This window comes from Rana temporaria, chromosome 4, assembly GCF_905171775.1.
Source record: "Rana temporaria chromosome 4, aRanTem1.1, whole genome shotgun sequence".
NCBI lineage: Eukaryota > Metazoa > Chordata > Amphibia > Anura > Ranidae > Rana > Rana temporaria.
In genome coordinates this window covers 411,377,758-411,391,271 of record NC_053492.1, presented here as the reverse complement: position 1 = coordinate 411,391,271, position 13,514 = coordinate 411,377,758, and the positions used below count along the sequence as shown (strand labels likewise).

The 13,514-nt window shown below is 40.8% G+C and overlaps 1 protein-coding gene across 3 annotated transcripts in view; it reads left to right on the top strand.

Annotated features, from left to right (window-relative positions):
* The window catches only part of MACROD2 (mono-ADP ribosylhydrolase 2), a 3,190,351-nt gene that overhangs the window by 3,113,915 nt on the left and 62,922 nt on the right, over positions 1-13,514 (top strand). For all 3 annotated transcript variants that reach the window (XM_040351278.1, XM_040351279.1, XM_040351277.1), the window contains exons 18-19: positions 131-208; positions 2,014-2,079. In XM_040351278.1, the coding sequence (XP_040207212.1) occupies positions 131-208; positions 2,014-2,079 (144 nt within the window). The remainder of the gene's footprint in view (positions 1-130; positions 209-2,013; positions 2,080-13,514) is intronic.

Genomic DNA, 13,514 nt, shown 5'->3' with positions numbered 1-13,514 from the left:
GCTATGGACATTATTAAGGATTATTCATGTGTTCGAGATCCTTCTTTTCTCTAACAGAAGTCTATGAAATTCTATCTAACAGTAACACTTGAAGTTTTCAGTAAATTACTTTTTTCTTGTTCTCTTTTAGAAGTAGAAGTAGAAATAGAAGAGAAGAACAAGCAAGAGGAAACCGAACCCAGCCAAGAAATGAGCATTGACTCACAATGTAATAATAAGCACAAACATAATTTTAACATGCTTTATTGGATTAATAATTAACATGCAGCATTAAAAAAGAAACACAAAGAAACCAAAGAAGAAAACACAAAACCCAAAGCAAAAAAAGAACAGCAGACACCCACATATACCAAACCCAGCCTATCTCAAATAAGTATTTTATTTCTTTGTAGGAATTTAATGGCACATTCATGAAAAGCATATTTGTGGATGTTTTAGCTAAATCAGGACACCCCAACCCCACCAATTCCGCCCCCAAAAAAGACAAAAATAACAAACACATTTACTGGCTTTTTCAGTAACAGTTGAAAGTGGTAAAGCTGTCTGAACAGATTGTTAGATTAACAAATGCTGGCTTACAGGAATACATTGGGGTTGCCTGCCATATGGGCTTGTTGTGAATAAAGGAAAATTATAGATTATTTTCAGTAAGCACATATTTCCAAGTAGTATTGCAATGTTTTACCTTGATGTAATTTTATGTTAGAACTAAAAAATAGTTCACTTTAAAGCCCAGTTCATTTCAAAGCCTAGGGCAAAAAAAATTTAATTACTCCCCAACAACATTGAATAATTAAAAAGTTGATAAGACTGCTATTCTCAACGGATTTTTAGTGCTGTTCTCTATTGACTCATCTGAGCCTAAATTTTTAAAAACCAACCCTAAATTCAAAGGAAGGAGTGCTACAGAAAGCAGCACCATGAGCTTTTAGGATCTGCTGACCCACTAAAGAGGATTTAAACAGGAAGAAGGACCTGTGACATCATTGGACCCAGCCAAAAACCCGCAGGCCCCGTACATACGACCGAGTTTCTCGGCAGAATTCAGCCAAAAACTCCATGGGAGACGTATTCTGCCGAGAAAACCGGTCGTGTGTACACTTTTCGCCGAGGAAACCGATGAGGATCTCATCGTGCCAAAAAGATAACATGTTCTCTATTTCCTCGTTAGTCAATGGGAAAAGTTGGCTCGCCGAGATCCTCGGCGGCTTCACAAGGAACTCGACGAGCAAAACGATGTGCTTTGCCCATTGAGTTTCTCGGGCGTGTGTACGGGGCCTTAGAAAAAAGATACCTCTGAGGCCCCGTACACACGTCTGAGAAACTTGACGGGCAAAACACATCGTTTTGCTTGTCGAGTTCCTTGTGAAGCCGCCGAGGATCTCGGCGAGCCAACTTTTCCCATTGACTAACGAGGAAATAGAGAACATGTTCTCTTTTTGGCCCGACGAGATCCTCGCCGGTTTCCTCGGCGAAAAGTGTACACACGACCGGTTTTCTCGGCAGAATATGTCTCCCATCGAGTTTCTGGCTGAATTCTGCCGAGAAACTCGGTGGTGTGTACGGGGCCTCAGAAGGATAGATAGGCTGCCAAGGGAGGGAGAAACTAAAACAGAGTTGGACTTTAAAGCTTGCCCTGGAGCAGTCCAATTCCAGCTAAAACCTTATTTTTTGGGGGGTACAGCAGAGAAGCATTGGAATCTCTGTCAGGTTTTTAATACTCTATGTGCCCCTGTTAATGTTTTCTGTAAAATTGCTGCCTGTGTTCCCATCACTCCCTTTTGCTTTAGAACTGACGTTAAATAGATCTGGACAGTAGTAGAATGTTTTTTTTATCTGTGGCTGCAGGCAGAAATACAAATGGGTCCTTAATGTGAAAGTTAAATTCGATCATGTTTTAATTAATAAATGTGTAGTCTATGACACTATGCAACCCCACGATACACACACCCATATATGTATATAAAATGTATGTGTTATTACTGTTAACAATTTGTTTTATTTATTTTTCAGCGCAAAGCGTAATCATGGATTCACAAGAACTACTATCTCCCAACCCTCTAGCAGACGAACCTATAGGTAATGTAGCTGTTCACAGGCTTTTTTTTTCAGCTGGAACTTGCTGGAACTCAGTTCCACCACCTCTGGCTCAGGCCCTCTGCTCCCTGCTCACCACTATTACTTGAAAACACAAAAGTCCTGCTTCTATACTTACAAGTGACAGCTTGTTACCCACAGCTCCCACAGATCAGATCTCCTGAGTGACTTCCATTGAGTGAAGGATTGAGACAAGGGAGATGCAGGTACCCAGGGTGCAGTGCAAATCCCAACATCACCACTGTGAGAGAGGTGGAGCCAACTACAGTATGCAGGGAGGTACTAGAGCTGGCTGGGTGCTTCAGCTTAATACAGCAACAAAAATAAGACATGTGGAAGATGGTGGAGCTGTTAAGGAGATGGGGAGAAGTTGGGGGCAGTAGAGGGGGGTTGCATGCAGAGGTCAGAGCTGAACAGGGGTAAACTTGAGATGATGATGGGGGATGCAGAGGTAAGCAGGCTGAATTCTGCACTATTTACGTAGCACACCCTGAACTCTGCAGTCTGTGTGTAACCCCCCCCCCCCCTGCACTCTGTACATAATGTACTCCTGGTATTTGATGACCCTTTTAAGACCCTCCTATTGTTAGTAAAATTTGATTACATCCACTATTTGATGCAGTTTGGAGGGTGTGTGTGTAAGGGGCGGGGGTCGTGATTGAGTTCCTGAACCTATTTTGAGAGAAGAAAATCACTGGCTGACATATGTGTAAAGTTAATTTTATGGTTTATTTTAAGCTTATGCATGATAGTTATATTTAGTGGTGCATTGTCTTTTTTATCTGATACCCTAAAAAATGCACCACCACCTCCACCGCTCTTACCAGGCCTCCCGTCCCACCGGGAGACCCGATCCACGATGCGCCACCTCCAGGGCCTAGAGAGAGACTGGCACAAAGCCGTAAATGGCTTCCTGCCAGTCTCCTGAATGTAAACACAATATAATAATGTTAAAATAAATAATAATACAAATTTGTATAAAGTGCCCCCGTCCCCGCAAGCTCCCCCAGCAAAGAAAACGCATACGGAAGTCGCGCCTGCATATGTAAACGGTGTTCAAATCACACATGTGGGGTATCGCCGCAATCGTCAGAGCGAGAGCAATAATTCTAGCACTAGACCTCTTCTGTAACTCTAACTTGGTAACCGTAAAAAAAGAATTAAAGAGTCGCCAATGGAGATTTTTAAGTACCGTAGTTTGTCGCCATTTCACAAGTGCATGCAATTATAAAGCGTGATTTGTTTGGTATCTATTTACTCAGCGTACCATTGTCTTTCACAATATACAAAAAAATTGGGCTAACTTTACTTTTTCGTTTTTTTTTTTAATTCATGAAAGTGTATTTTTTCCCAAAAAGTTATGTTTAAAACACCGCTACACATATACCGTGTGACATAAAATATTGCAAAAATTGCCATTTTATTCTCTAGATTCTCCGATAAAAAATATATATATAATATTTGGGGGTTCCAATTAATTTTCTAGCAAAAAATATGGATTTTAACTTGTAAACACCGAGAGCCAGATTCACAAAAGAGATACGACGGCGTTGTTAGGGCCTTGCTAACTATGCGACTGATTCATAGAATCAGTTACGCATAGCTAGCCCTAAGATCAAACAGGTGTAATTGAATTACACTGTCGGATCTTAAGGATGCAATTCTAGGCCGGCCGCTAGGTGGCGAGGCCATTGCGGCGATCCCTGAACGTCCGAGCTGCCCGTCGATCTAACTTTACGTTGTTTCCGTCGAGTTACGTCACGTAAAATTAGGGCTACCTCCTAGGTGTCCTAAGCCATGTTAAGTATGGCCGTCGTTCCCGCGTCGAAATTTAAAAAACAATGTCGTTTGCGTAAGTCGTCCGTGAATGGCGCTGGACGCCATTTACGTTAACGTCTAAGCAAATGACGTTGGTGCGATGTCATTTAGCGCAATGCACGTCTGGTAATTTACCTGACGGAGCATGCGCAGTACGTTCGGCGCGGGAACACGCCTAATTTAAATGGTGCCCGCCCCATTTGAATGGGGCGGGCTTGCGCCGAGAGAATTAACGATACACCGCCGCAAGTTTACAGGTAAGAGTTCTGAGAATCAGGCACTTACGCTGTAAACCTGCGGCGGTGTAACGTAAATCACATACGTTGCGCTGCCCAGGAGCAATGTAATTCTATGTGAATCTGGCCCCAAATGTCAGAAATAGGCTTAGTCATGAAAGGGTTAAAGATGCGAAGTGCGAACTCCAGGAGCTTCCTGATGATGCAGATTTAGCAAAATGCATCGAGGCTGCACGTCTGCCATCATTGATGTCACTTCCTGTTGGGTCCCGGGCATCACTTCCGGTTGTTAGAAAACACACCGGCTATATACAAGCGGCTTGCATCTATATCAAGGCTGTTTGTGTTGGTGCCGATGGTAGCACCATTAAATGTAAGTGCACATCTGTTTTATATAACATTTTTTAATAAAAAAAACACTACACTATCACAATCTATTATACTTTTTGGATTCCTTTGCCATGGAATGAGAAAAGGATATCTGAAGGGCCTGGTGTTGGTGAACCTCATACGGTATCACATGTGGAGTATCGGAATTATTTGAGGCGTGTTAAATACTGTATTTATGGTTGGTGAGTGTGCATTTTATACACACTGTGGTGCAGAATATTTTTTTAATTTATATGAAGAATTTAAGTGGTATAGTAGTGAATTACTTTTTTAATGTTTAGATTTATCTCTTTAATTACTTGAAGCAAATCTAACAAATGATATTTGGAAAAAATTATTATTTTTTGCTTACCTTTTAATCCCTGATGCTATGTGGTCCCTTTTAATTTTTCCCTTCCTCACCGCTGTTCCTGAAGTCAATTCCCTCAGCTCCTCTGCTCGCTACTGCTCCTGGGAGATGTGTATCATCATTTCCAGTTGGCAGTGGGCAGCGCCTAGGGCTTCATTGCCATCACAACGGGGCGGGCACTTCCGATGCTGCCGCCCATTGTGTGCTGCGAGCCTGTCATAATGCGACTGTGCGAGAACGAGCGGTGCATGCTGGTTAATTATGCTTGTGGGCTTCACATGTCCACAAGCAATATGGGAAATGCCAGGACAGGATAATCTAATTTACTTTTTGATATAAAAGCAGACATTGAGTGATGACATTTTATAAACAAGTGAGTGGTATATGTCTATGTCATGAAGATATGCATAAACAAAAAATGTAATTGGAACTCCACTTTAGCCCAGGCTCACACTGGGCTGCGGGAATGAAGCCATGCGAGTTCAGCTGAACTCGCACGATTTCACTCCTGTTTGTCAGTCCCAATTTCGACCAAGATTACAGAGACATCTATGCAGACATCTGTGCAGTTTCAATGCAATTCGCGGGCCGAAATCGCAATAAGTAGTACAGAAACTACTTTTCGAAATCGGTGCAGCGCTGTAGATACGGCGTCGCACCGATTAGGACGGTGCATTGCTGGCAATGGCCAGAAAATGCCACCGATTTGACATATTCAATTCGCATGTCAAAACGCACCAGTGTGAACCAGGGCTTAAACTGAGTGTGGGAAGGGGGTGGGGTTTAAGGAAATATAGTTTCATACATTGGTATGTGTAAATATTACTAAAGCGCTGATGTGAATAAAGGTGAACCCAAAAAATTGATGTGAACCAAAAAAATTAAGATAATCAAATGGTGATTGCTGCTTATATTGTGTAGTGTACTGATGTCACAAAAAATAAATGAAGTAGGGGTTAATACAGCACTATCATCAACCATAATAATTATTGCACAGTGATTCAATATGTGCTGCCAAGATAATAATAAATAAAGTACTTCCAAACTGGTATAAATAAAGTGGTTTCCAGAGCTCTGATAATATTAAACCAATTTAGAGACCACTGCTAGGTGAAATAGAAATCAGGAGGATAACGATACCCAACGATAATGATGCGCAAAAAAGAAAAAAAATGACAAACTCATTGCGCAGATGACATAAATGAGAAACACCACAGTTGCACTCACACATGCCCCGCAATATGATCGCATGTAAGAAGGTCAGTTGCATAAATAGAGCCTCTCACTTGGCTGTCTGTGCTCACACAGCACTAAGGTAGATGGCTCCTCCTTACGCGTTACATCACTGGACACGTGACTTTTTGAAAAAGTCACATGCCCAGTGATGTAACATTTTGTAACGCTTTCCTACTTGATACTTAATATCTGTATTTCTGGGTTGCTTTTGTACTGAATTCTGTTAACCTCATAACCCAAAATATAGGAAGCCCCTGTTTTGTATTTAGTGCAAGGCTCTGCTCCTTTGACCATCCAGGCCAGGTGCCTTGGTGGACAGTGTGCCACAACTAATACCAAAATGAATATTCCATCACAAGGTGAGGAGCCCAAAGTGCACATGTCCTCCCACACAACAGACCCACCGTCACCTGCTTCCACTTCAGACTGGCTGCCATCACTGGAGAGCATACCCCAACCTTGAAGATTAAAGCGTACATGTATTCAGATGTACTTGTTTCACAGAATTTGTCAGTGCAACTGTTATGTCACAGCAAGTTTGATCAACCTGAAGGGTTGAATGGCTTGACTCCCAAAGTAAGGTTTTTCTAGTACACCAAAGTTACACTTATGTTAATAAGAGACACCAACAACTTTTCGCTTGAATAAAGGTAAATTTTACTGAAAAGTTTGAGCTCTTTATATACATCTCAGGGTTTGCCAGTTGTGCCTGGGCCCACCCTAATCACCCTGTGTGGCATAGATAACCCCTGTTTAAACCCCTGATATTTCACCAAAGCCCCCTAACTGGGCTCCTAAAATTAAAAAAAAAAAAAACCTACTGACAATATCCACTGCCACCATCTACTGCTCTACTGACACCAATCTCTGCCCTACTGACACCGTCCACTGCTCTATTGACATTAGTATATATACACATGCACAAAAGCACATATGTGTTTGAGCTTTGAGGTGTACACCCTAATGCACACCTATGCATCTCAGATTATTCTTCATATACAGTACATAAACAATGGATTACAGATAAATTGCTGAGACAACTTGGCTGTGCAGACCAGTCAAGTTCCTCCACCGCAGACTCGCTTATCGATGTCTTTATGGACCTTGCTTTGTGCACTGGTGTGCAGTCATCTTAGAAGAGGAAGGGGCCATCTCCAAACTGTTCCCACAAAGTTGGGAGCATGAAATTGTCCAAAATGTCTTGGTGTGCTGAAGCCTTAGGAGTTTCCTTCACTGGAACAAAGGGGCCAATCCTAACCCCTGAAAAACAACCCCACACCATAATCCCCCCTCCACCAAATGATTTGGACCAGAGAGAGAGAGAGAGAGAGACTTGTAAAGCGCAACACATGCGAACTGAATTGCCTCTGGGCGCTGTATCCATTTCATGGTTAAGGAACCCCTTGACCTCAGAAGAGATGGGTTTTAATCTTTCTCCTGAAGGCCAAGTGGTCCGACTCCAGTCGGATGGTGGTTGGTAGTGCATTCCACAGGCGAGGTCCCTGGATAAAGCAAGGTCCATAAAGCAAGGTCCATAAAGACATGGGTGAGTGAGTTTGGGGTGGAGGAACATGACTGCCCTGCACAGAGTCCTGACCTAAACCCAATAGAACACAGTTGGGATGAATTAGAGCAGAGACTGCGAGCCAGGCCTTTTCGTCCACATCAGTGCCCGACCTCAGCAATGTGCTTTTTGGAAGAATGGTCAAACATTCCCATAGACACTCCTAAATCTTGTAGACAGCCTTCCCAGAAGAGTTGAAGCTGTTATAACTCCAAAGGGTGGGCCAACTCAATATTGAACCCTACAAACTAAGACTGGGATGCCATTAAAGTTCATGTGTGTGTAAAGGCAGGTTTTCCAATACTTTTGGTAATATAGTGTATGCTGTCAAGCAGAAATGTGGACCTGTCTGCATTGTGCAGACACAGAGCTGTGTCTAAAGCTCTTACTTGTTCGTTTTTGGAAAATTGTTAAAGATATTAAAAAAGGACAACAAAGCTGTTGATTTTCAATTGCTGATCACTTGGCAACGGCAGCAGGAGATTAAAAAGTAAAAATGTTCTGTATACTATTTCTCTCTCTTTTCTCCATGATCTTGACTCACATGTGGCAGTCTACACCTCCAGAATTGTGTTTACTGCGCTGATACCTCCGTGTGTCTCATCAGATTAATTATAGTTGTCTAGGAGCACTCTGACATTCTCATTTCTGCTTTCAAAAACCGCGTTGTACAATAATATTTAATCCACATTGGAAATCATACTCACATCATGACTGCTTTGTTTTAGTTAAAGCTCTTATATTAAATTTAGGTAAATGGTTTGGATATGCTTGAATTGCACAATCATTTGGTAGCCCTATTATACACTAATTGCAGTTTCTGTGTTCTCTGTTTTATTGTCCTATTAACAAAGAATTAACATTTTGCCGTTTGATGCAAAATGACCGTGTTTTATAACATAACATCAGTCCCAAATGGATTCTATTGAATTGTCCTGGTAGGCAGCTGAAAATGGAATTTTTCAAAATTATATTCCATTATCACAATTATGGCGACTTGGGTTTAGATTTAGCTCTGTATAAACACATCTGCTTTTTGTTATGGATAACAAAAACAATTTTAAGATGTCATCACTTTCAGGAGAAAACTGGAAAAAGTTCTGCAAAGATGTTTGTATTACAGATGACAGCTGTTTTTTCTGTAGTGTATTTCTGTAATTCAAGAATTACTTATTATAGTTGTTTGATCATATTATAAGCAGGCATTGGTTAAGTGTCCATTCACACCAGATGCCTTGGCACGATTTTTTCAAAGTATGCCAACGGAAGCACCTGTGAATAATAGTATGGTATATAGCACTACCCCCATTAGGGTTATTGAAGTCAGGGTTCCCAACTGCTGCACAACCAGTCATGCAGCATTTCATTCTTTCATTCAGACAGAAATCAGTCTTTTACCGCATACACACAATAGGATATTCAGAAAACAAAACCGTGGATTTTTTTCTAATGCAATGTTGGCTCAAACTTGTCTTGCATACACACGGTCACACAAATGTTGTCAGAAATTCCGAAAATCAAGAGCATACAACACTACAACGAGCCAAGAAAAATTAAGTTTAATTCAATTCCGAGCATGCGTCAAATTGATTCCGAGCATGCGTAGGATTTTTGTGCATCGGAATTGGCTACAGACAATCAGTATTTCCGACAAGAACTTTTGTTGTCTGAAAAATTGAGAACCAGCTCCTAAACATTTGTTGTCGGAAATTCCAACAGCAAATGTCCGAAGAAGCGTACACAGGGTTGAATTTTCTGACAACCCGCTCACATCGAACATTTGTTATCGGAAATTCCGACCGTGTGTACGCTGCATTTGGCTTGTTTTTGTAGTTTTATTAGGGGATGATAACTTGGATGGGTCATGGAATTATGGGATTCTCAGTGTGACAACAACAATCCTTCCGGGACTCTTCGTCCCTTACCCAAAGACTTCTCTTCTTCCGTCCACAGGCTTCTCCTCTTTGCCCAGCTTCTGTTGGTGTTCACTCCTGGGGAAACTATCAGTCTATTGTCAGTTCTGCAACAGCCCATCACAGACAGGAACTCTGGATCCACCTGGATGGAATAATAGATTGAATAGGGTATGAATGTAGGAGTGGCGCTGCCTTCTGTTCCAATGTTCCACTCTCTGACCACCTCAAACAGTGCTGGGGTTTAAAGCGTTCACAGTGTGTGCCACTGTACAGCACTCTGGCAGTCATCCGTCCTATTATGATCCTGGAGGTGCTTCCAATGATTACCCCATATGCAGGAGAGAAAAGGTCCCAATATAGTATACCGTATGTACAAACTGTTTTTATTAAGTAAAATAGGGTACTCACATTTAGGCAGTAAAAACAAGCATTTCATGCAAAAAGGAAGTGTTGTGATGTTCTGTCAGAACGCTCGACCGGTTTCGTCAACCTGTTTTCCCATGTGCATGCTGTTTAAACAGGGAGCACCTAGGTCTAAATATGTAAACATTTCCTTAAATTCGATCTCTGTACATCTGGGTGTAAAGGGGAATGTGCCTCAATCTCCCTTTGTCTCATATAACAGCAGCAGTGTGGAGTATTCAGTGCTGAATGGAACAGTATGAAAGTGGCAGATAGGTAAATATGTTTAGCATTGTGTGCACAGAGCACAAACACATGTGTATATATCAGCAGAGCAATAGACTGTGTCAGTAGTTTTTATTTAAAATGTTCTAAAAAATTTTTTTACAGTTTTTTTATAAACCCCGTTGGGGAGTTTTGGTGAAATATCAGGGGTCTAAACAAACCTCTGGTGCCTCACTTTTGATACAGAGAAAGGGGCAGAGGACAGAGCTTCCCCAGTCTTTTTCTCTGCAGCCTCATCTGCACGGAACAGTGAACTAATAGGAAGTGCTCTGTACTGAGCAGCTTTCTGTTCATTCTCAAACAGTTAAGGATGAACACAGGAGTGACCTGTACAGATCACTGTGTTCATTCAGAAAAGGAAGGGGCCGGTAAATTTAATATTTACCAGCCCCTTCACCCGCTCCCCATCCTAAAAACAATGCAGCCATAGCAGGCGGGAGAAGAGGGAAGCCTAGAAAGTCAATATGTACAAATATCCATATTTGGATGTGTTCAGGGGCGGACTGACTATTCGGGCACTCGGGCACTGCTCCATCAGGGTTGCCAGCCTCAGTAAAACCAGGCACAGTATGTAAAAATCTGTGTTTTTTTACATCTGTCCCTGAAATGTCCCTTGCCGACACCCTTTGGTCTAAAAATCCCAAGATTATAGCTGCCCCGCCTCTCCAGTACCTCCAGTACGGTCTGAAGGACCGTTGTCATCGGTTAACCGATGAAGCTGACTGATGGTCCCTCACGCCTACACACCATAGGTTAAATTACTGATCGTGTCAGAACGCGTGACATAAAACACAACGACGTGCTGAAAAAAATGAAGTTCAATGCTTCCAAGCATGCGTCGACTTGATTCTGAGCATGCGTGGATTTTTAACTGGTTGTGCCTACTAACGATCGGTTTTGACCTATCGGTTAGGAATCCATTGGTTAAATTTAAAGCAAGTTGGCTTTTTTTTTAAACGATGGTTAAATAACCTATGGGGCCCACACACGATCGGTTTGGACTGATGAAAACGGTCCATCAGATCGTTGTCCTCTGGTTAATCTATCGTGTGTACGAGGCCTGACAGCTTAAAAGGCTTCCATCCCAGTGACTGCTCAATTTACACCAGCGAGTGAATACATTAACATCATTTGGTAGTTTTGGTGAATGCCAATATCCTGCACTCACCTACACATAGTGTAGTATTTGTAAAAAATAAAATAAAACAAATGCCATTGGCTTGCATGTATTCTGAGTGAATGCTGACGAAACTTGATTTTACTAGGCCCGTTTCTTTTCAAGGTGGATGTTCTTTATTAATAAGAATAGTACGAGTCAGAAAAATACTTCATTATAGCCACTAGATGGAGCTTAAAATCATAGGAAATAAATACTTTTTTTACTATGATCATCAACTCTATCTAATAGACATAATGTGGTACTTCCTGATTCACAATAATCTTATGAATGAAGAACATCTGTCCTGAAGAGAAAATAGCCTAGTGACATTTGGTTTTCTTTGTATACGCACAGAACAAACATACATGCAGTTTTACAGGATGATATGCACTGTGATGATATACTCCATAAAGTCCACAATTAATTCTAGTATCTGCTCAAAGAAGTTTAGGTACACTACTGGTCAAATGCTATGGTGTGAAAAACTACAAAGATCCTATGCTTATGCTTCTACTGTTGTGTTCCTACTGCTTGGAGGCTGCTAGAACTATGACCCATATGCCACCTATCTAAGTGGATAACAGTTATTTTGTGATTGATGCAGTAAAATGCTGTGTTCCCCTTATATACATAAATATCTCTGACCCAACTTCCTGTTTGTTTCCTACGTGTGTTCCACAGACCAGAAGTGATGCAGGTGAAAATGATAACACAATGAATAGCCCCCGCCAAACATGTTTCGACTAATTGTTGCTGTCAGAGACGGACCATGTTAAATGAGTTGATTATTTATCACATTTTTTTTTCATGTTTTACACAGTGTTTATGAATATAAGGGGCACGCAGAACTTTATTGTATTTATATACTATGGTGTGACAAATGTCAAGTCCACAGTAACACGTGCTGACAAATTTAGTCACATGCTTCTATATTCTGGTTGCCCAGAGAATTAAATTCAAAAGACTAACAGCAACATACACAGCCATTCACAACTCAACCCTAAGCTACATCCACAATCTTGTCTCCAAACATCACCCAGATCATCCTCCCCACTCCTCCCAAGACCTGCGCTCTAACTTTCTTGTCTCCTCTTCCCATGCCTGTCTCCAGCACTTCTTCAGAACCTCTCCCATCCTCTGGAATTCTCTACCTCAATCTGTCTGGTTATCTCCTACTCTGGCCATCTTTAGGCACTTTCTGAAAAGTCATCTCTCTCTCACACCTCCAACTAGCAACTGAACTTTTAAGTCTTCCATCAGCTCCTTGCCCCCAGTTATTACCTTTTGTAAATTGCAAGATCTTATGGGGAGGGCCCTCTTAATCCTCTTGTATTTTATTGTATTGTAACTGTACTCTCTCCCATTACATAATAATAATATATTATTCAATTAATGGCTGATGGAAAGTCTTGTTTTAGAAAAAAGTTTTTATTTATATAAAGTTTACAAAGTGAAACCTGTTAGATATAGAGATATGACATAGAATACATTCATGTAATTATTTTAAAAAGATTTTAAGTGCTCTGTGTTCACTGAAATGTCATAAGATACAATAAGCTTCTAATATTATACATCTCTTAAATCACTGCTTAATGATCCACTTGTAGTGCTACATGATTATATAAAGTCATGTTTAAGCAGCTCAGTATAGTAATCATAGAAGTAATCTGTGACAGGCAACATAATAATCTCATGTTTTTTCAATATTTGCATCAATTTCTAATCATATTTCCATAACTGTGAGTGTTGCCTGCTTTACTACATGTATAATGTCCTCGACTTAAGTATTCCACATTTACATACAAACTTAACCATTCATAGCTTATTTCTTTATTAATGTACATTTCCATATATATTAATCACAGTAGCTTAGTAATCATAATTATTTCAATTTCAGAAGTTGAACCTGAAATTGCATTTTTAATATGCCTGTTTTAAGGAACACTGCTACAAGTGTGTCATGACAGTTAGGACTATATAATAGCTTAAAAAATATACAATATGGCATCTATAGAATCCATTTACTGTGTATGGCTGTACTGGACATACAGACACATACAGT